The sequence below is a fragment of the Heterodontus francisci genome, chromosome 3 (genome assembly GCF_036365525.1).
Source record: "Heterodontus francisci isolate sHetFra1 chromosome 3, sHetFra1.hap1, whole genome shotgun sequence".
Classification (NCBI taxonomy): domain Eukaryota; kingdom Metazoa; phylum Chordata; class Chondrichthyes; order Heterodontiformes; family Heterodontidae; genus Heterodontus; species Heterodontus francisci.
Window position 1 is genome coordinate 104,116,307 of NC_090373.1, and position 20,152 is coordinate 104,136,458.

General features: G+C 39.3%; 1 protein-coding gene across 8 annotated transcripts in view; it reads right to left on the reverse strand.

Annotated features, from left to right (window-relative positions):
* Window positions 1-1,227: 1,227 nt before the first annotated feature.
* LOC137359169 (nuclear receptor coactivator 7-like) overlaps window positions 1,228-20,152 on the reverse strand; it is a 141,126-nt gene continuing 122,201 nt past the window's right edge. For 7 of the 8 annotated variants that reach the window (XM_068025276.1, XM_068025269.1, XM_068025257.1 and 4 more), the window contains 6 exons: window positions 18,082-18,229; window positions 5,621-5,746; window positions 5,384-5,536; window positions 5,159-5,254; window positions 4,437-4,510; window positions 1,228-2,905 (listed from right to left, as the gene is read on the reverse strand). In XM_068025276.1, coding sequence (XP_067881377.1) covers window positions 2,770-2,905; window positions 4,437-4,510; window positions 5,159-5,254; window positions 5,384-5,536; window positions 5,621-5,746; window positions 18,082-18,229 — 733 coding nt within the window. In that variant the 3' untranslated portion in view covers window positions 1,228-2,769. The remainder of the gene's footprint in view (window positions 2,906-4,436; window positions 4,511-5,158; window positions 5,255-5,383; window positions 5,537-5,620; window positions 5,747-18,081; window positions 18,230-20,152) is intronic. The other variant, XM_068025261.1, reaches the window with a different exon arrangement.

Here is a 20,152-nt window from a genome sequence, read left to right on the forward strand (position 1 = left end):
GCTGATGGCTGTTTTCCAGTAGTCAGACACATTGATCATCAAGTCTAAGACCCCTAATCACTTTCAATTATATCTTTAGCAATTTCATCAACATTGTAGATTTTAAACTTTAATTCAGTTAACACCTACAGATACACGACATACTGCTAGCATGCATACGCGATACACGCATGGAGATAGAGAAAGAAAAGAGAAGAAATAAAGTGGAAAAGTTTGAGGCAATATCTAAAGATGGTTTTGGTTACTCTTCTGCAAGCTCACTGTAAAGTCCTTGATTGTAGGTAGGTCTTGCTTTTCGTTGGGGCCCAGTATTCTTCTTAAACCTTGTTCGATGTAGGAGACTTTTCCCTCTTGAAGTGTATCTGTCCTCAGTGGGTTCAGAGGCTACTGAGAAAGAGATGGGAGAAGACAGGAGAGGTCTTCTCACTCCAGGAGCAAATAGTCTTCGAGTTCAAAAACTCTGTGGCTAGTTCAAAAAACCCTGAACTAGCCAGTTAGTCATGTGACCACATGTTTTACCAGTCCTGGCTTTTGTGGATTGTATCACCTTAGCAGTCTCTGTAATGCTGTTCCTTACACCTTCAATGTCTGGTGATCAAAATCCATTGTAGGTTGAATGTGCCAGGGAATGGTACTTTTGTCTCCACAAACACTGTCAGTATGCAAATATTTTTCAGCTAAGTGTCTGGCAGCCCTTGTAACAGGCCTTCTCTTCTTCTCAGTAAGTTTAAAATCAATGTTCATATGACAAAATTAATATGTCTCATTCTTGGCAGATGGGGGTCTGCATAACACGGGGTTAGACCTGAGAGAACTGAGTGCAGCAATTTCAGAGAGAGACAGTTAGAGGGGAGCAGAGAAATTGAGATGGCCGACGACCCTATTCTAATAGGTGTGACCGTCTTCTGGTATAAAGTGTTCACGTATCCCTCCCAGATTGTTTGCCCAGATATCGGGCAGGTTAAAGCAATTTCCAATTTGTATAGGATCTGAGATTCGCATAGAGGAGTGGCTTTTGAGGCTGAACCAAATAAAATGTGTCATAAAAGCTCTCATTGGGTTGTAATATCACTTATTGGAAACTACCTGCCATTGACAATTTTGCAAGGACAAAGACAAATATAGTTTTCACAAGATAGCACTTTTTAATTAATGTTTGAGTTTATACTCAAACAATGGGTATGATCAGCTTCTTTCCTCCCAATATAAAACATCCATTCTATGATGTTCTTTTAAGTACAGATTTATTGGATATACTGCAACAGTCTTACAGTATATGTTCTTAATGACATTCACAGATACCGAATTCAGTTACAATTTTGTTTGCTCTGATAACGCTACAGGATAGTGTATTACATACAATATGATTTGTAAACTATTGTTTAACATATCAAATGCTAAACTTTAAAAAAACTAAACTGGTGAAACATTCAGTGCTCTGTTCAGATTTCTTAAACAGCGCAACAGCCACATATACAAAAATGTTTGTGAGAACTTGTGACTTTAATTTAAATAGTATTGAAATGCTCTTTAGTTCTTGTTCCTGAATTTTGGTCAGAGTAGAAATGGCACCTATGGAAACAGCAGTATTTGTTTTCTATCAATATTGCAACTATGTGCTCCAGATGAAAAAAATCAAATCTACATAACATACATTTTAAGTGTAAAAAGTTTGTTATTTCTTTGAAATATGTTTAACCACTTCATATCAAAATAATCCAGAAATCAAAATTTATTTTTGCTCTATACCTTGTTGCACAGAATGCACATTAATTGAATAAAATGAAGGGAGAATGATGTATGTGTAAACTTGATTCGTTATAATTCAAGCTGTATATGGTGCCAAAAAGCTACTACCATTTCTTTCAAAGTGCTATGATATTCCCTGTTTGTATTTAACAGTTCCCTTTATACCCTTAAGACATCGGAATGTTCAAATGAATGCAAAAATACATACACAAGAAACAAGTATTTTACATAATCATTTTGCTAACTGTAAACAAAGATTTGAAACATGGCATTCAGTGCCTGCACCGATACAAAACCAACCCTAAACACAGGGTATAAAACATTTAATGTAACCAAAAACAAATATAAAAGTTACATTAAATTAAAGTACTGTACTATAATATTTAAATGATCCTGGCATAATTGCAACCTTTTTCCCCCAGGACTGTCACTTTTTCAATAAATTTACTTTCACTTACTGGAAAACAAACAAGCATTTCTAAAGAATATTAAACATTCCAGTCAGGACTTTAAGCAACCTGGTAAAACAATTAAAAAGACTAGACTTGAACAGTGTACCTTCAACATGCATTATGTGGTCATAAAATGCTTTTATATTAAATATCCTCTTAAACTGAAAAGCACCGCCTTGCACCATGGCTTTGGCTGTACTAGCATTTTATCGCCAGCCACTTTTTGGCTAGCACACAGCACTTGGAAGGGACTACATCTGTCACGACAAAGTTTTCTTTTGCTCTTCCTTCGTACCCAAAAACATTGTCGAGAAGATTTCACCGACTCAACTGGCTCCCTTTAGCACATGAAGAAATGCAGATGTAAGGGTCTCAGGCAAGTTGACAGAATGCAAACCAATTATTGACATTCTGGAAAGCTGTGACCTTTGTAGTTCTGCTTTAAAATTGTAGCGTAAGCATTCAGAAACATGCTCCTTTACAGTATATTGTGAGCACTGGACACAATATAAGGCAGCTAGCAGTGGCAACAGATCATCCAATGAACTGAACAACAGATTAGGCAAATTTATACAAAAGTCCACACTTCCAGATCTTGCACAATGAAGTCTTCTTTTTTTGACAATGTTTCATTGTTAAATGTACTACATGGATTGCTTCGTCCATGATATAAATCTGCGTCAAGCCACAAGCCAAAATGGCCACTGAAATACAAATTTTGAGATTGTTAGACAATTAGGATCATAAATTTGTCACCAATAAATTCAATATTGATAGTGTATGTGCTTATTCGTCACATTAGACTGCATTTTGTGGTCAGCAGTGAAGCAACTACAGCGCTCTCTGCAGCAGCTTACATCTGGTGCTAAGTCAGGGAGATCTCCAGATGTGCAGCAGCAGTGATGTTAGTAAGCAAGCCAAGCAGCCAATCACATTGAAGTATTTTCACAGACTTCAAACCAGGAAATTAAACCACTGAATGACTTCACTTTTCATTTAAATTATCAGATAATGAAATAAATGATGATTGCAATATTCTAACTTCTATCTTAATCCGAACAAACTAAATAATTTTTTTTTTAATGCATTATAATAGATAAATATGACATTCCACATATATAAAATTAGCGTTTCAGGGCCACGGAGTGTGTTTAGCAGTAATTATGAACTTAGTACATGGTGTAAAAACCCAGTTCCATCTTATTCAACACAGTGCAACGTTTTCAAGGATTTTTACAGCAAGACTAACAGTGTAAAAGTGGAAGTTTGTGCCAATTCATTGATTGCTTAGGGATTGCAGTTTAGCGGGACCTCAACAGCACATCCTCTGGAGTAGCGTAGAATCACTGACAGCAACTTCTGGCTTTCCACGTTGTTCTGCGCATGAGCAGACTCCCAAAGTTGCTGTCAAGTTTCAGTGGAGTAATGACAGCAAACACTGTCAGTTTCATCATCATTACCACTGCAAATTCTAGGCCATTTATTATACTCAATCTTGATAACCTTCATAAAGTCCACTGGGACTTGGAGGCATTTTCTTACATTTCTGGTATCTGGACACAAATGCAGGCCAGCTATCAATGCAAGTCTTTCCTCTTTAACAAGGCGTGTGTCCCCAAAGTGAATCAGGTCATTCTTAATATAGTTCCCAGTAGATGCAAGTCCACAGCTTAAAAAAAAATTGCTATGATTTTCTCCCATTAAACTTTTTTAGTAACATGTACATGTCACTATGTACCTTAATCACACAACATCTGAACATTCAGTTCAAAAAGTCAAAAAATAGAAAACTATTCCACTACACTTTGATAAGTGCAAAATTCACCCTGGATTCCATCACTCTTACAAATTTTAAAAAAGTATCAGCACAATCTTCTCCCTTTGTAAAGGTCACTTTACCATGAGCTTCCACCAAATTGAAGTACCTCATTTTTGTGTAATACTCCAGCTTACAAAACTCACCCAAATAAATGTGCTACAATGGACTGATGGGGCTCATTAATTCTGCACTTAACTTACAACTGTGCAAGTACAGTATTGTTACATCACCTGGTGTGATCATTTTAGTTAAAACTATCAACTGTGATATTGTGGCTGCATTATTTTAAGAAAAAAGATTCGGAAACCATACAATATAAATGTATTTACTTTATAGGTTATTTAAATAAAATTGAAAACCTATTGTAAGAAGCTGTAGTAATTGAGATAACATTATTGTATGTAGTGGATACATACCTTCCCCCACCTAGTTCTAAAGAGTCTCGGTCTCCTTTAATGAAGTATGAGTTTTCTCCACTCCACCTGAATATCTATTGAATGAAAAACATATTCAATTTATAGTCGCGTCACTTAATAGACTAAGGCAGCAAGTTTCTGTACCACAGAATTTTACTTGTGCGTTATGCATTGATTAAAACTGTTCAAATGTTTCCAAAATGTAGGTTTATACAATACAAGTAGCAAATGTTTCAGTCGGAAACATGTTAGGGAACTGATTTTTGAAAACTATATATGTTCTCAGGATGTAGGTGACATTGGGAATGCTGCATTTCTATCCCATCCTCAGTTACCCTACTAAACATTGTTCTGTTCTTGCAAAATACATGCTGTATGTGAATCCAATAAAATAGCTCTGATCCTCCCCCAAATGCATGCAGCAGAAATTCTTCCTTTTGTTACAAAAAACACACTGTGCAATTAACACATGCTTGAAAAAGTACACTTTTCCTCAAATGAGACATCCGAACAAGGCAATAAATAATACCAACAACCATGGATTCAGAACTTTTTAAGATACATACACTGCATTTTAAACAGCATGGTGTAAATCTAGTCAATGAATCATTTGCATGCTTTCCAAGTTGAAAAGAACTGTGTGAATGATTTTCAAAAATGATTGTCAGCAACTTCTCTCAACTGCCCAAACTTTTTAAAAACTGCAAAATGTAAGCACTTGCCTTGAACTGTGGATTGAATGTGTACAGAAAGGTTTCTCCCGTACCAAAACAATGGTCACTTAATCTGAAAGGGTGTGATGCCAATGCTCCAAATATCTGTGAAGAGAACAAAAGCTTAGTTTTCAAACTTACTTATTCCATTGCTAAATTCTCAGACTTGTATTCTTCTACCAATTATGGTTACATACCTATTTCCTTAAATAACTGAAATAACAATTTATTTACCTGATTATCCATGTCTTTGACAACAAGAAGAACAGGAGTATCAACAACAGCCAAACTGCGGTAAAGTGTCCTTAAGCTTGTTCCGTGAACTGCTGTACTGTACATAAGTCGCCAAGCATACCCCTGTGTTCTTGCAGGAAGGTGCTGTGTTAGCTGCAGAGAGGACAGCACTTCATTAGTGGATTTCCCTATACACAAAACACTACAACCACTAGAATGCATTTCAGATATCTTTACCTTTTCAATGTGGAAACTCTCCAACAGCTCACTAGGATCTGTAAGAACAGGCTGTAGATCTTCTGCCTCTTCTTCATAAAAACTGCCAACGCTCTGGCGTCGTTTTGCCTCTTCAATCGTAATGATCTGTAAAACAAATCGATCACAAAATCTGTAGGATTTTTCAAAACTCCTTGCCCTCCAATACGCTAAAAAAAAGGCTGACTGCTTCTGACTACTATCCAGCAGCTCTGTTGCAGCGTGCCTTGGAATTGATGTTGGGTAGAAGTATTTTTGGCTTGGCATGATGCCTCCTCATGACTGAATAGCTTGCTAACACCCTGTTCAAACTCAGAGGGGACGACATTTGGGTGAGATACCAGAGTCCAAAAAGCCAGCATTAATCACCACCCTCAAATGAGGGAGGAAGAAAATTGGAGAAAATTTAATACACCAAAATAGACCTTAAGGATGATTTATAAATTTTTCAGCTAGTTTCTGTTTGAATTTATGCAAATGATACTTCTTCCTCAAAACGCAAGTCTACATTCAACCAAAAAAGCTTATTTATATATAAAATTGCTCATTTTATACATTAGTTAAAAAGTAGGGTTTTGAAGTATATGAAAATGTTTTAAATCACTTCATTTGTTTTTTTACTGTGCCAGAATAAATACAAGTAAATGGTTCAATGCTGAAAACATTTTACATACTTCAATTTCTAATGACAACTCAGAACATAAAGCTTTTTATTTAAGTGAAAAAAAACTGAAACATGAAAAAACATTTAAGAAGCCTTTCCTAATTTGCCTCTTCTTGGTGAATGCTGGTGGTGCAATGTACAGAGGCAGAAACCTAAAAAAAATGCTTTTAAACATTTCAAGTTAGTAAAGTGATTTAAATTAGGATTAGAGCTTTTTGTTTAGGGAGGTTAATGCTGTTTTAGACTAAGGACTAAATTTAAATAGCTAACTTTAAGCCTACTCTAATGCTCCCTTTATTCTCATTTTAATTCCACTAATCAAAAATTGCAAGGACTGCTCATATAGAGAGAATATTGCAAATACAACACATAATGCAGTTTTTGAGCAATTTAAAATATATGCAAAACAGCTGAGAGGGAAAACTATTGTGCAAAACATTAATTAAAAAATGAAAGATTTTGGTAATCTTAAAATGGCTAATTGCTCAGTAGAAACAATATTTAGTCTTGCATTTAAAAATATTTCTGCTTTAAAAAGATCCTAAACTGAATTAAATTAAAATAAGGAAAAAAACTGACCTGCACAAAGGATCCATCATCTCCCTTTGCTTTGAATACAATTCTAATATTAGTTGGTATTCTAGGGCCCCTCATTTCTGCAACTGGATTTCCACAAAACTCTGGTCAATCACTTGGAAGCAACAATCATTTAACTGCCCGCAACTGCTTATAGTGTGCTTGCTTCTACAATCCATTGTACTTGATTGGCTGTTGCTGCATAATGAGCTACTTTCCATTTAGCATAGTAACTTTCGTTTTGCTCGGAAACCAAATATGCTCAATCTCCAAGCAAAACTGGAAACTAGCCAAAGTTCCCTTCCTGTACACCCATCATAAAATGTCGTTAGACCAACTGAGAACGCTGTTTCATGCTTTTATTCTTTTACTATTGTATAAAAATATAAACATGCTCTGCTCAAGTTTTATTTATATTGAACCTTATATTGAGTAAATGAACCTCGAGGATAAAATATGATGAAATTATAAATTAATTCTATTCAAGTGAATACCAGTTAATAAAATAACTTTAAAGTTGCAACAGGTTCAATTCTCCCCACCTCAGTTTGATTTTATATTTTCTAAATCCATTGTTTATGTCCACCTACCAAAACAAATTTACAATTTGAACAATGAACTAAGGCAACTTGATAATCAGCCAAATAAAGCTGTTAATTTTGACACAGAACTCTGGTTTATTTAAATCTGAATTTGTTTAATAGCAGTTAAGACACCTGGGCCGGAAATTTCGGCAGTTTTGGTTTAGGAGAAAAATGGCGTCCACGCTGTTCCTGATCCCAGAGTAGACACATTGTGACATCAGTCAACATCTAACTCTGATTTGATGCCCCACTGCTAGTTTTAACCTTGCCGCTCGAAGTAACGCTGTTAAACACGCACAACTGAGCATAAAAGATCACCTACCAGTGCTACTTAAAAGGTATCCTCATCCAGCTTGTAGGTTACTCGCTTATTACTTTCTACTAGCTCTCGTTGAGTTTATGAAAGTACTGGGTTTTCATAAAAGTTGGTAAATTTTGCAGGAAGAGGTGCTGGGCAATGGGAAGGTGTTGGTTGTTACTCCAATGGCTCTGAGCTTGCTCCCAGTCACGGAGGCTATAGTTGGGTTGCAGCATCAGAGGGAGCCGAGCAAAGGCAGCAAAGAAGACTAGGTGCTCGCTGAAGGAAAGTGAAGGGGAACAAGGCTCTCAGCAGGAGACCTTGCCCACATAAGCTCTTCAGGGGGTAATTTTCCTACCTGCACTTAAGCAGGTAGCAGTGTGCAAGGCTAGTGATGCAGTTGGTAGGATAAGGTATGTGAGGTTGAATTCACTGACCTTGACCACTCGCGTGAGGTCATTAAACTTCTTTCGACACTGCATCCAGGTCCTTGGGGCTAGATTACTGGCATTGACCACTATATCACCTCTTCTCGCTGCCTTCTCAATACATGTCTGGAGAGCCTCATGGCCCCAAGGGAAGGGGATCTCTCTCCTCTTGTTGATCTCCTGCATCAACACCTCCAACACTGCATCCGAAAAGCCTGGTGCATGTTCTGTAGCCTGTTGCACCATCTCCGTTGCTTCACTAGGTCTTCCACTTTTTTCCAAGCGGTTTCAGCCCTTGCTGCAGCCAGAATGCACCTCACCTTTATGTAGTGCGGGCTAGTTTAAGTGGTGCTGGCTAGTTTAAGTGGTGCTAGCCTCACACGAGCTTGGGGCCCCCTGTTGAGGCATGCAGCCACTCCAGCAGCGCATTCATCGGTCGGTGCATGTCACAATCATTCAAATTAGCAGGCAACATGAAGTTTGCATGCTGCCTGCATCACTTTGAATGGGACTTTAGGAAGATTAGAGGGGAATTTTTAACACCTTTTGGCTGGTGGGAATGATGTACGTGGGGTCAAGATGATGGGGTAGCTGGGTGGAAAAGAGTTCATGCAAAACCGCCCCTGCCACCATCTTAACGAGCTTGAATTCAGGCACAAGGCAGCTGCCGGCCCAGAGGAGCAGGGGCCTAATTTAAATGGCAAAACTGCATCCCAGTGAGATTGTCAGAATGTACATGGCATTTCAACCTCATGCCAAACTGACAGCTGCACAGTCTAAAACCCAAGTTAAAATGGGCAGCAAATGCTTTCCAGGCCAGAGTAGGCACATTCTTTCCCTACCTTTTAAAGGTTACTTGTTGTTCAGGAGGAGATATACCTCCTGCCTCCTCCCTTCACGCTCAAATTTTCCCAATTCCCTTCTATTCCTGAATTACCTTGCTGAGAACCCTTTCCATGAATCCCTGGTGGTGACACGATAGCCCCCCATCAATTTAGACTCCTGCCTATTGGCTTAAGGAGCATTTAAATGAGACCCAGGAGTTAAAATATTTCATGCTTCATGCTCTGTGGGAGGCAGACAGTTTGACTCCTGCACCCACTTCATGCCCCAAGTTAAAAATGGGAGTACAGAATCAAGATGCAAATAGTTTATAAAATACTGCAATAAATGTTACATTTTTTAAAACGTTTTAGAAAATATGGTATTTGCAAATACCTTCAAGATAGATTTTAGTGCAAGTAAAAAGCTGAGGGAATTTGCTAACTTTCAGAACCAGTGTTAATGTGTTTCCTATCACTGACCCTATAATGACTCCGATTATACGAAGAGTCTGCTTTTGTATCAGATCCAAAGTAAATGCCAACTATCAGCTGTTCCCAGTGCTATACAATTTGTTTCATGTCTTCACACAGTGACAACATGTAGAAAAAAATGCACATTCTTCGATGGACAAGCCAGGTCTTCTCAACTTGAATGATTTATCCAAAAGTAATGCTACAGCACTTTGTGCCAAGTTTTTTTTTAAACTCTCATATTGTTGCAAATGTACCACAGCAATCTTGAGTAAATTTACTTCTCCATAAGGTAAATTCCTACTAAGGAGTTAAAACAGAACTGGAAAGTAGCCAGTTTCTACACATCACTTCCTGTATATTTCAAAAGTTGAAACATGCATCAAAAGGACAGATTAACAAAACAGACTGCAGAATAAATGTAACAAATGTGTTACTGATGTGGATCTTTGCCTGGATGTCATGAATTGAACATTCTGCATCAGGAATTTGGCTTCCATGTCCAAATTCCCACCATAAAGAAAAGAATCTGCATTTGTACAGGGCCCTTTACATCCTCCGGATGCCCCAAAGTGCTTCACAGCCGGTGAATTACTTTTAAGTTTAGTCATCATTATGCAAACACAGAAGCCAATTTGCACACAGTAAGATTCCACAAATAAAATAAAATCAATTAATATGATTTTGGTCGTGTTGAATGTTGATAAATGTTGGCCAGGAAACCAGGAGAACTCCCTATTGTTTTTACAACAGCAATGTGGAATCTTTTAAATCTACATCAACTATCTCGGAAAGAAGGCAACTCCAACAATATGACAGTCCTCTTTAATGTAGTGAAGTATCAGCAGAGATTAATTGTTCAAGTCCTAGAATGATGCTTGAACCCCAATCTGTCCACTTCAAGGCTTGAGTGCGCTCAGCTAAACTTACAACCCAGTTGGGTGAAACAACACACCAGGAGCAGGATTCCATAACATTTAACCTGATATTTCTGAACAATTACATTTTTTTTTTTGAAGAATTATTTGCATGATCGCTTTAAGAAGCCTTTTCTAAAATCAGGGAGTATTTTCCAAATTAATTGTTACTTCAAAAACAGTGATGCTGACACAAATGATATGATCTGCAAATAGTATTCAAAATAAAACTTTAAAAAGGGTGTCATATTTGCTCTGTTCACACCTCCTAGAGGCTTAGGCCAGTTTACAATAATTTTGTTGAAGGCCAAAATCCCAAGGAATGTCTGGTTGAAGAGTCAGTATTGTACAGTAAACTCCAGGGCTTAGACGTACTCTGGTTCATGAGGAGTTACCAAATGATCCTTTTACTTGTGCATAAACATTCAACAGCAACTCCTCTCTCGACGCCAGGGAAAAGGATAGAATCTTAGCTCCAATAATATCCCACAGCTGGACAGGTAAAGAATGGTAGCCCAACATAAAGGTCCTCTGCAAAACAACTATTAAGAGGAGAGGTAGTACACTGCAAATTGACCCTAGTCATTCATTCCTTGTTCATGGAAGTAAAATATTTTTTCTGAATTCTGGTGATTAGATTGTGATATGAAATTATGATAGATAATAACATGTTGGAATTATTTCCAACATGATTGCGATTACAAAAATAATTTACATCAGTATAATAGGATTATTGATGACTTAAGATCCCCTTGCTGGAGTGAATATAACAAGGATACTAAAATTGAAGCTCCCCTTTTCAATGTTTTACATTTAAACAGTCTATTGAAGGAAAACTGATAGGGACAAATTGCAGAGTTGTGAAATTTTCAAAAAAAGATTTCCATCCTTCAAAAAAAAACCTTAACAGAAGGTCAGCTTGGTCAAACCAGACACAATAAGGTGTGAGGAGAACTGAAAGTAGCTAACTTCTTTTGTGGTGAATCAACAGCCTGCAGCTAAGTTGGAGAAAAATACTTGGGGAATTTTACTAAAGACCAGATGTTAAAATAATAAAATTCAAGGCAGCAGTACAAGTTTTTGAAGGTGGCTCTTTGCTATGGATACAAGAAAAAAAAAATCAGGAATGAGCAAAGGTGATAATCAAAGATCATCCCTCTAACTCCCTCACTCTTCCATTATAGTATCCAACTGCATTGATCATTAATGGTTTTCTAATCTGTTTTCTGGGAAATGTGAGCCTTTTTTTGTACTATAGGTAAATTTAAGTACAACACATACTATAAGAACACTCAAATAAAAAGTGTTAGCTAGTGTTAGTAGTAGCACTCTCATCTTGGAGTCAAGTGATCATGGGTTCAAACTCCACTGTGAGACTTGACCATATAATCTACATTGTTAAGAGATGCCATCTTTCAGACAAGTTGTTAAACCTGTCCTGTTCAGCTGAATGTAAAAGATTTCACGGCACTATTTGAAGAGGGGCAAGGAAGCTCTCCTGGCATCTTGGTTAACTTTTAACGGTCAACCACCAAATGACCAGATTAAATGGTCATTTATCTCACTGTTGTTTGTGGGACCTTGCTGTGTGCAAATTGGCTGCCACGTTCACCTATGTAACTACAGCGACCATATTTCAAATGTAATTCATTGGGTGTTAACTGTTTTGCGAAAGGTGTTATATATCAATGCATTTTCTTTTTATGTGCAAATGGAAATTCAGAGGATACACCGCTCAATAAAGCTAGCAAAATTATACTATAAAACAGAATGTATTATTCAGCCAGCAAAGTGAAGTGTGTATCCCTTTGAGGCTGCAATGTGTGATTGATGTTAAATAAGCACAGTGGACCGGAATTTGCTGAACAAAAAGCAGCGTGTGAATGCACTCCATTATTAAGGTGCAAATTGGCTAGTAAATTGTTGGGAGAAGAGATACCCCGTGAACTGTGAATCACAAGTTGCTGGATGATTTTCACCACTCCTCCGTTAACTTTGCAGAAACAGAATCATACCCTAAAACTTCCATCAGTTTCATCAAGTTGCTGCATTTGTACATTAACTACCCATTAAACTTGCCACAGAAAGTTAAGCTAGTAATTCATAGTGCAATGTGATAAATGTTAATGACTGCCAATCAGCCTCTCTGGCCCAGAAAGTGAACAATTAAAACAGTGGAGTGTCAATCTTTCAAGAATGCTTTTTGATGCTTGGTAACCCCTAGAGTACCATGTTGTTGGAGATTTTAAAATGTAAATTAAAAAAATCTTACTTTTCATTTGTCTTTTTTTGCTCTCTGAATTCAATCGTTATTTCTATCTCTATTTCTTTCTGTAGCTGATTTGGCATTGAATTCACCCATTATAAATTACCCTCCTTCTCAGTCCTTCCTCTGTTTCTTTCTCAATCCTTAAATTTAACTGGCTAAGGAGATACACTGTTGGTCCCATTGTTCACTAAGGTCCCAGATGCCCTGCTGGCCTTACTCACACTTCCAGCAACTTTTTGAGATAAAGGGTACAGCAAAAGTTTACCTTAGCAGTCACATCGTGAGATGTCCTGCTAGAGCAAATCTAGGCCCAGTAGGTTTATTCAAGAGGTTAACTGCTACTGGAAAACAGAAATATGGCTTTGTTTTTTTTTTAAAGGGGGCTTAATTAAGAGCTTGCCGATATAGCAACTTTGGTATTTTACATTGCAAATGATGCCTTCTTTATATAGTCTAGTCTTATTATGGTGAAGCTGCGTAATTTGAATTGCACTAAAGATGTACTGTTTTACTCCAATAGCATAATTTGAATTATTTAACCCAAAAATAACTTAAAATTAAGAATAGACTAGCCTTTCTTCATTGCAACATTGGACCAGTGTAACAGGCTAGCTTGTTGTTTTATTTTTATTCGTTCGGGAGATGTGGCGTGCATCGCCGGCTAGGCTGGCATTTATTGCCCATCCCTAATTGCCCTCGAGAAGGTGGTGGTGAGCTGTCTTCTTGAACCGCTGCAGTCCATGGGGTGTAGGTACACCAACAGCGCTGTTAGGAAGGGAGTTCCAGGTTCTTGACACGGCGACAGTGAAGGAACGGTGATATATTTCCAAGTCAGGATGGTATGTGGCTTGGAGGGGAACTTGCAGGTGATGGTGTTCCCATGCATCTGCTACCCTTGTCCTTCTAAGTGGTAGAGGTCACAGCTTTGGAAGGTGTTATCAAGGGAGCCTTGGTGAATTGCTGCAGTGCATCTTGTAGATGGCACACACTGCTGCAACTGTGCATTGGTGGTGGAAGGGGTGCCAATCAAGTGGGCGGCTTTGTCTTGGATGGCATCGAGCTTCTTGAGTGTTGTACCCATCCAGGCAAGTGGGCAGTATTCCATCACACTCCTGACTTGTGTCTTGTAGATGGTAGACAAGCATTGGGGAGACAAGAGGTGAGTTACTCGCCACAGAATTCCTAGCCTCTGACTTGCTCTTGTAGCTACAGCATTTACGTGGCTGGTCCTGTCCAGTTTCTGGTCAATGGTAACCCCCAGGATAGTGATAGCGGGGGATTCAACAATGGTAATGCCATTGAATGTTAAGGGGAGATGGTTAAATTCTCTCTTGTTTGAGACTGTCATTGCTTGGCACTTGCGTGGCTCAAATGTTACTTGCCACTTATCAGCTCAAGCCTGGATGTTGTCCAGGTCTTGCTGCATATGGACATGGGCTACTTCAGTATCTGATGAGTCACGAATGGTGAACATTGCACAATCATCGGCAAACATCCCCACTTCTGACCTTATGATGGAGGGAAGGTCAGTGATGAAGCAGCTGAAGATGGTTGGGCCTCGGACACTACCCTGAAGAACTCCTGCAGTGATGTCATGGGACTGAGATGATTGACCTCCAACAACCACAACCATCTTCCTTTGTGCTAGGTATGACTCCAACCAGTGGAGAGTTTTCCCGATTGACATTGGCTCCAGTTTTGCTAGCGCTCCTTCATGCCACACTGTCAAAAGCTGCCTTGATGTCAAATGCAGTCACTCTCACATCACCTCTGGAGCTCAGCTCTTTTGTCCATATTTGGACCAAGGCGGTAATGAGGTCAGGAACTGAATCGCCCTGGCAGAACCCAAACTGAACAACAGTGAGCAGGCTATTGTTGAGCAAGTGCCGCTTGATAGCACTGTTGACGACACCTTCCATCACTTTGCTGATGATTGGGAGTGGACTGAGAGTGGTAATTGGCCGGGTTGGATTTGTCCTTTTTGTGCATCGGACATTTTCCACATTGCCAGGTCGATGCCAGTGTTGGAGCTGTAGTGGAACAGCTTTGCTAGGGGCGTGGCTAGTTCTGGAGCACAGGTCTTCAGTACTATTGCCAGAATATTGTTGGGGCCCATAGCCTTCAATCGTTTCTTGATATCAAGTGGAGTGAATTGGATTGGCTGAAGACTGGCATCTGTGACGCTGGGGAACGCAAAGAGAAGGCTGAGATGGATCATCCACTCAGATGGATACAATTGCTTCAGCCCTGTCGTTTGCACTGAGGTGCTGGGCTCCCTCATCATAAATGATGGGGATGTTTGTGGAGCATCCTCCTGTCAGTCGTTTAATTGTTTACCACCATTCACGACAGGATGTAGCAGGACTGCAGAGCTTAGATCTGAACCGTTGGTTGTGGGAACGCTTAGCCCTCCCTGTCTATTGCATGTTGCTTCCACTGTTTCGCATGCAAGTAGTCCTGTGTTGTAGCTTCACCAGGCTGATATCACATTTTTAGCTATGCCTGGTGCTGCTCCTGACATGCCCTCCTGCACTCTTCATTGAATCAGGGTTGGTCACCCGGTTTGATCATAATGGTAGAGGATATGCCAGGCCATGAGGTTACAGATTGTGATTGAATACAATTATGCTGCTGCTGATGGCCCACAGTGCCTCACGGATGCCCAGTTTTGAGTTGCTAGATCTGTTCAAAATCTATCCCATTTAGCACGGTGGTAAGTGCCACACATGATGGAGGGTATTCTCAATGTGGAGACAGAACTTCATCTCCACAAGGACTGTACTGTGGTCCCTCCTACCTATACTGTCATGGACAAATGCATCTGCGACAATGGGATTGGTGAGGACGAGGTCAAGTATGTTTTTCCCTCTTGTTGGCTCCCTCACCGCCTGCTGCAGACACAGTCTAGCAGCTATGTCCTTTAGGACTCGGCCAACTCGGTCAGTAGTGGTGCTACCGAGCCACTCTTGGTGGTGGACATTCAAGTCCCCGACCCAAAGTACATTCTGTGCCCTCGTCACCCTCAGTGCTGCTTCCAATTGGTGCTCAACATGGAGAAGCACTGATTCATCAGCCGAGGTGGGGGCGGTAGGTGGTAATCAACAGGAAGTTTCCTTGCCCATGCTTGACCTGATGTCATGAGATTTCATGGGGTCCAGAAGCAATGTTGAGGACTCCCAAAGCAACTCCTTCCCAAATGTATACCACTGGTGGGTCTGTCCTGCTGGTGGAATAGGACGTACCCAGGGATGATGGTGGTGGTGTCTGGGACATTTCGTGCAAGGTATGATTCCATGAGTATGACTATGTCAGGCTGTTGCTTAACTAGTCTGTGGGACAGCTCTCCCAATTTTGGCACAAGCCCCCAGATGTTAGTAAGGAGCACTGTGCAGGGTTGACATGGCTGGGTTTGCCGTTGTCATTTCCGGTGCCTAGGTCGATGCCGGGTGATCTGTCCAGTTTCATTCCTTATTGTGTCTTTCCCTGGACTATCAAGCTCTTTAAATGTTAAAATTTATTGAATACATAAAGTTACTGCTCATCTTCCATTCTTTCTATTTTTCCTAAGCATCTTAGACCCCTGAATATTGAATTCATTCCATCTTTTAGAGTTTCTACAATCCTTTATCAATTTCTTGTTGATACCTTTGCCTCTGACTCAAGCTTTTAACATTCAGGTGCAGGCATTTCTTGTAACATTTTTTTTGTTAAAGAATATTGGGACATTGCCCATGTTCTGTTGATGAATAGAAGAGTTTTCTTACTTAAAAAGATGGAAATAGTGTTGGGTGCAAAACTTCAGCAATTCCTCCACCATGCCACAAACTGCAACCATGCTGACAGTTGATATAACGAAATAGAGTGGGAGATATTAGCAATTTACAATGGTAACTGTCAACACAGAAGTGTGGCAACAATTGTGACAACAGCCTTAGCTTGCATTTACTTTGACATTTGTCCCTTCTCCTGACCATCCTCTAAGCTCTAGTTACCTATAGTCAACCTCATATTCCTTCCCTATCTAATTAAACCAACTTTAATGACTTCCTCTATGTTAATTGCTAATCTATTTGATTCTATCCTGCTTCATCTATCCCTCATGTAACAACTTGATTTATCTTAAAAACTACTGTATGCTGTTTCTGTCCAAAACGGATCCACGACTCCTGCCTGAACCACTGCTGCTTCACCATTTCATTCATTCACATAATTCTTAGAAATAACACTGTAAAACAAGCATTCATAGAGTGAAGAGATTTCACCAGTTTGATTTGATCTGCATTATAGTAGAGTATTTTACCTGCTATGGAATTTTTGGTATTATTGTATATGTGAGATTCTCAGCTAAAATAATGAATGTAGGTTGAAAGTTTAAAAACATCTTTACGTTCCAGAAGTAGAGCAACAAGGCACTTGTTTTTCAGGATAATTAGCACAGCTGTAGTTCTACTTTAATAAAATACACCACTTCTCAAGTTGCCAGGTAGATGTGAATAATCATCTGATCAGTGTTTCTACATCCTGTCATACAGAAGTCGACAATCAGACCACCCTAACCTGAATACAGATGGATGTCTAGGGCAATGAAAACTTGCAGACCAACATATGCACAGGCTTGTCCTTAACTTCTTTCTCAGATACCCAGAATTGCTCTATTTCTGCTTGGGACTTGCTTAATTTCAGAAAAGGTGACATATTTCAAATTACATACCTAGTTAGAAACAGCTCTGCCACATTACAGCAGTATAAATCATTAAAACAAAAGTTAAAGTAGAGTATTTAAAAATAAACACAGATTTTCATACAAGTCTGTCAAAAGTCTAGGAAGAGGATACTGTTATTTAACATGCATGTCATCTCTCCATCTTGGATAACAGATGGGTCCATTTCAGGCAATGATGGACTCAACACAGTAAAATTATCACTACTAAAATCTACAGAAAATGAAAAATCATTATTTGTTCCTTACCGGTGACTTGTCCAACTAGGCCAATAAAAGTACACTTCCTTAGGGGTTTATTAACAGCCCTGTTATGGAAATTCTGTTCTCATCATACTCTGACTGTTTATCAAACATCAGTTTCAGCAGCCCACACTTAGGTGCTTAAGGAAAGTTCCATTTGTGTTCTGCTTTCTGCTCTTGATATTTTAACCACAATAATATGCAAATGGAAGATGGTTTGCAGAGGGCTACCGAAAAAGCTTTATATGCAAGAAAGCAATTTTAGATTCCTATGGAGGGGAAAATTATTTGATATTGTTTCAACGCACATACCTGGGTATAGCTACGAGTGCACACATTAGCTCAGATTTCCAGCGACAAGGAATCCGTTTAAGATTATAAATCGAAAAGAAAAACTTCTAAAGATTAAAATTTAGAAATCTGAAATACAATCATCCAATATAACCTACCTCCCAACTTTTAGGAATTGGGTCACTGAAGAAATTGTCAATCACTTCCAGCTCATCCTTCTCCACCACCACAAAACCCTGGTCCTTCGCATCTTTCCCATATACTTCTGGTGACCACTGAACAAAGAATGCATACAGGTGGTCTACCCTGGATAGTAGAGGGAAGGGGAAAATTGCTGTTAAAACAGGTTGTAGGAACGATCCAGAGTTTGAATTTACATGCCATGTTATCTATTTCAGTGAAGTAATCCCAATGTTGTAATATAATTTCTGAGAAACTGAACATTTGTATGAACTTGTCAATACTTTTAACAGAACACAATAGAATTACAATAACTATTTACACAGCAGGAACTGCAACACTAGCTACAAGCAGAGGCAAATTTAATTTTATACTGTCAAACAGACAGGGGGCTCAAGGGTTCTCAAGAATACACAGGATTAGGCAGTCTTACAAAAGATATTATACACTTAATGGACATCATTTCATTTTAGAACTAAAAATAAAGTTTGGCATAAATGGATGGTTATTATCCAATCAAATTAGTGAGAAAACTGCAATTTGGAAACAAATGTGAACTTTTAAAACTAAATTAAAATTCTGACCTCTATATACGATTAGCCACATTGAAAAATTACTACCCACATCCTTTAATACAATGCAAATAAAGATACAACAGGTTTGACCCAGATTTTTCTTCTTTTCCAGACATACCGGTCATATTTCAATACAAATAAAGTAACTATTCATGTACAAACAATTGTGAATAAAAATCTAGAAGTTAATAAAATAGCAGTATGTTTTAATTTCATGTTGCTGTAAACAGAATTGAGACAAAATATAGCTTGTTCTGAAGAATTGCTCTTACTACCTTTGTTGATGCCTCTATTTTCAGTGTGGGTGGACTGAATACCGGGTATGTAAACCGCATATTTCTGTACATCTGCATACTTTATACTCTAGACCCACATTTCTACAGCTTGAATGCCAGGAACTGAAACTAATATTTTCAATCCTTGAAAAAGTTTTTGAAAACTTGTTCTATCTACAGCGATTCTTCTTTGCCATTTGCTTTTTGTTACTGCCTTCAGCCATTTCTTGATATAATGTGGAGTGAATCGAATTGGCTGAAGACTGGCATCTTTGATGCTGGGGACCTCAGGAGGAGGCAGAGATGGATCATCCACTCTGCACTTCAGCCAGAAGATAGTTGCAAATATTTCAGCCTTGTCTTTTGCACTGATGTGCTGAGCTCCCTATCATTGAGCACGGGGATATTTGTGGAGCCTCCTCCTCCTGTTGGTTGTTTAATTGTCCACCATTCACGACTGGATGTGGATGTGGCAGGACTGCAAAGCTTGGATCTGATGCGTTGATTGTGGGATCACTTAGCTCTGTCTATCGCATGCTGCTTCCGCTGTTTGGCATGCATGTAGTCCTGTGCTATAGCTTCACCATGTTGACACCTCATTTTTAAGTGTGCCTGGTGCTGTTCCTGGCATGCCCTCCTGCACTCTTCACTGAACCAGGGTTGATCCCCTGACTTGATGGTAATAATAGAGTGGGGGATATGCCGACCATGAGGTTACAGATTGTGGTTGAGTACAATTCTGCTGCTGCTGATGGCCCACAGTGATTCGTGGATGCCCAGTTTTGAGTTGCTAAATCTGTTCAAAATCTATCCCATTTAGTACAGTGTTAGTGCCACACAACATGATGGAGGGTATTCTCAATGTGAAGACGGAACTTCGTCTCCGCAAGGACTATGCGGTGGTCACTCCTACCTATACTGTCATGTACAGATGCATCTGCGACAACCGGATTGGTGAGGACGAGGTCAAGTACATTTTTCCCTCTTGTTGGCTCCCTCACCACCTGCCGCAGACACAGTCTAGTAGCTATGTCCTTTAGGACTCGGCCAGGTCAGTAGTGGTGCTGTCAGCCACTCAGTGATGGACACTGAAGTCCCTCACCCAGAGTACATTCTGTGCCCTTTACCACCCTCAGTGCTCCTTCCAAGTGGTGCTCAACATGGAGGAGTACTGACTCATCAGCTGAAGGAGGGCAGTG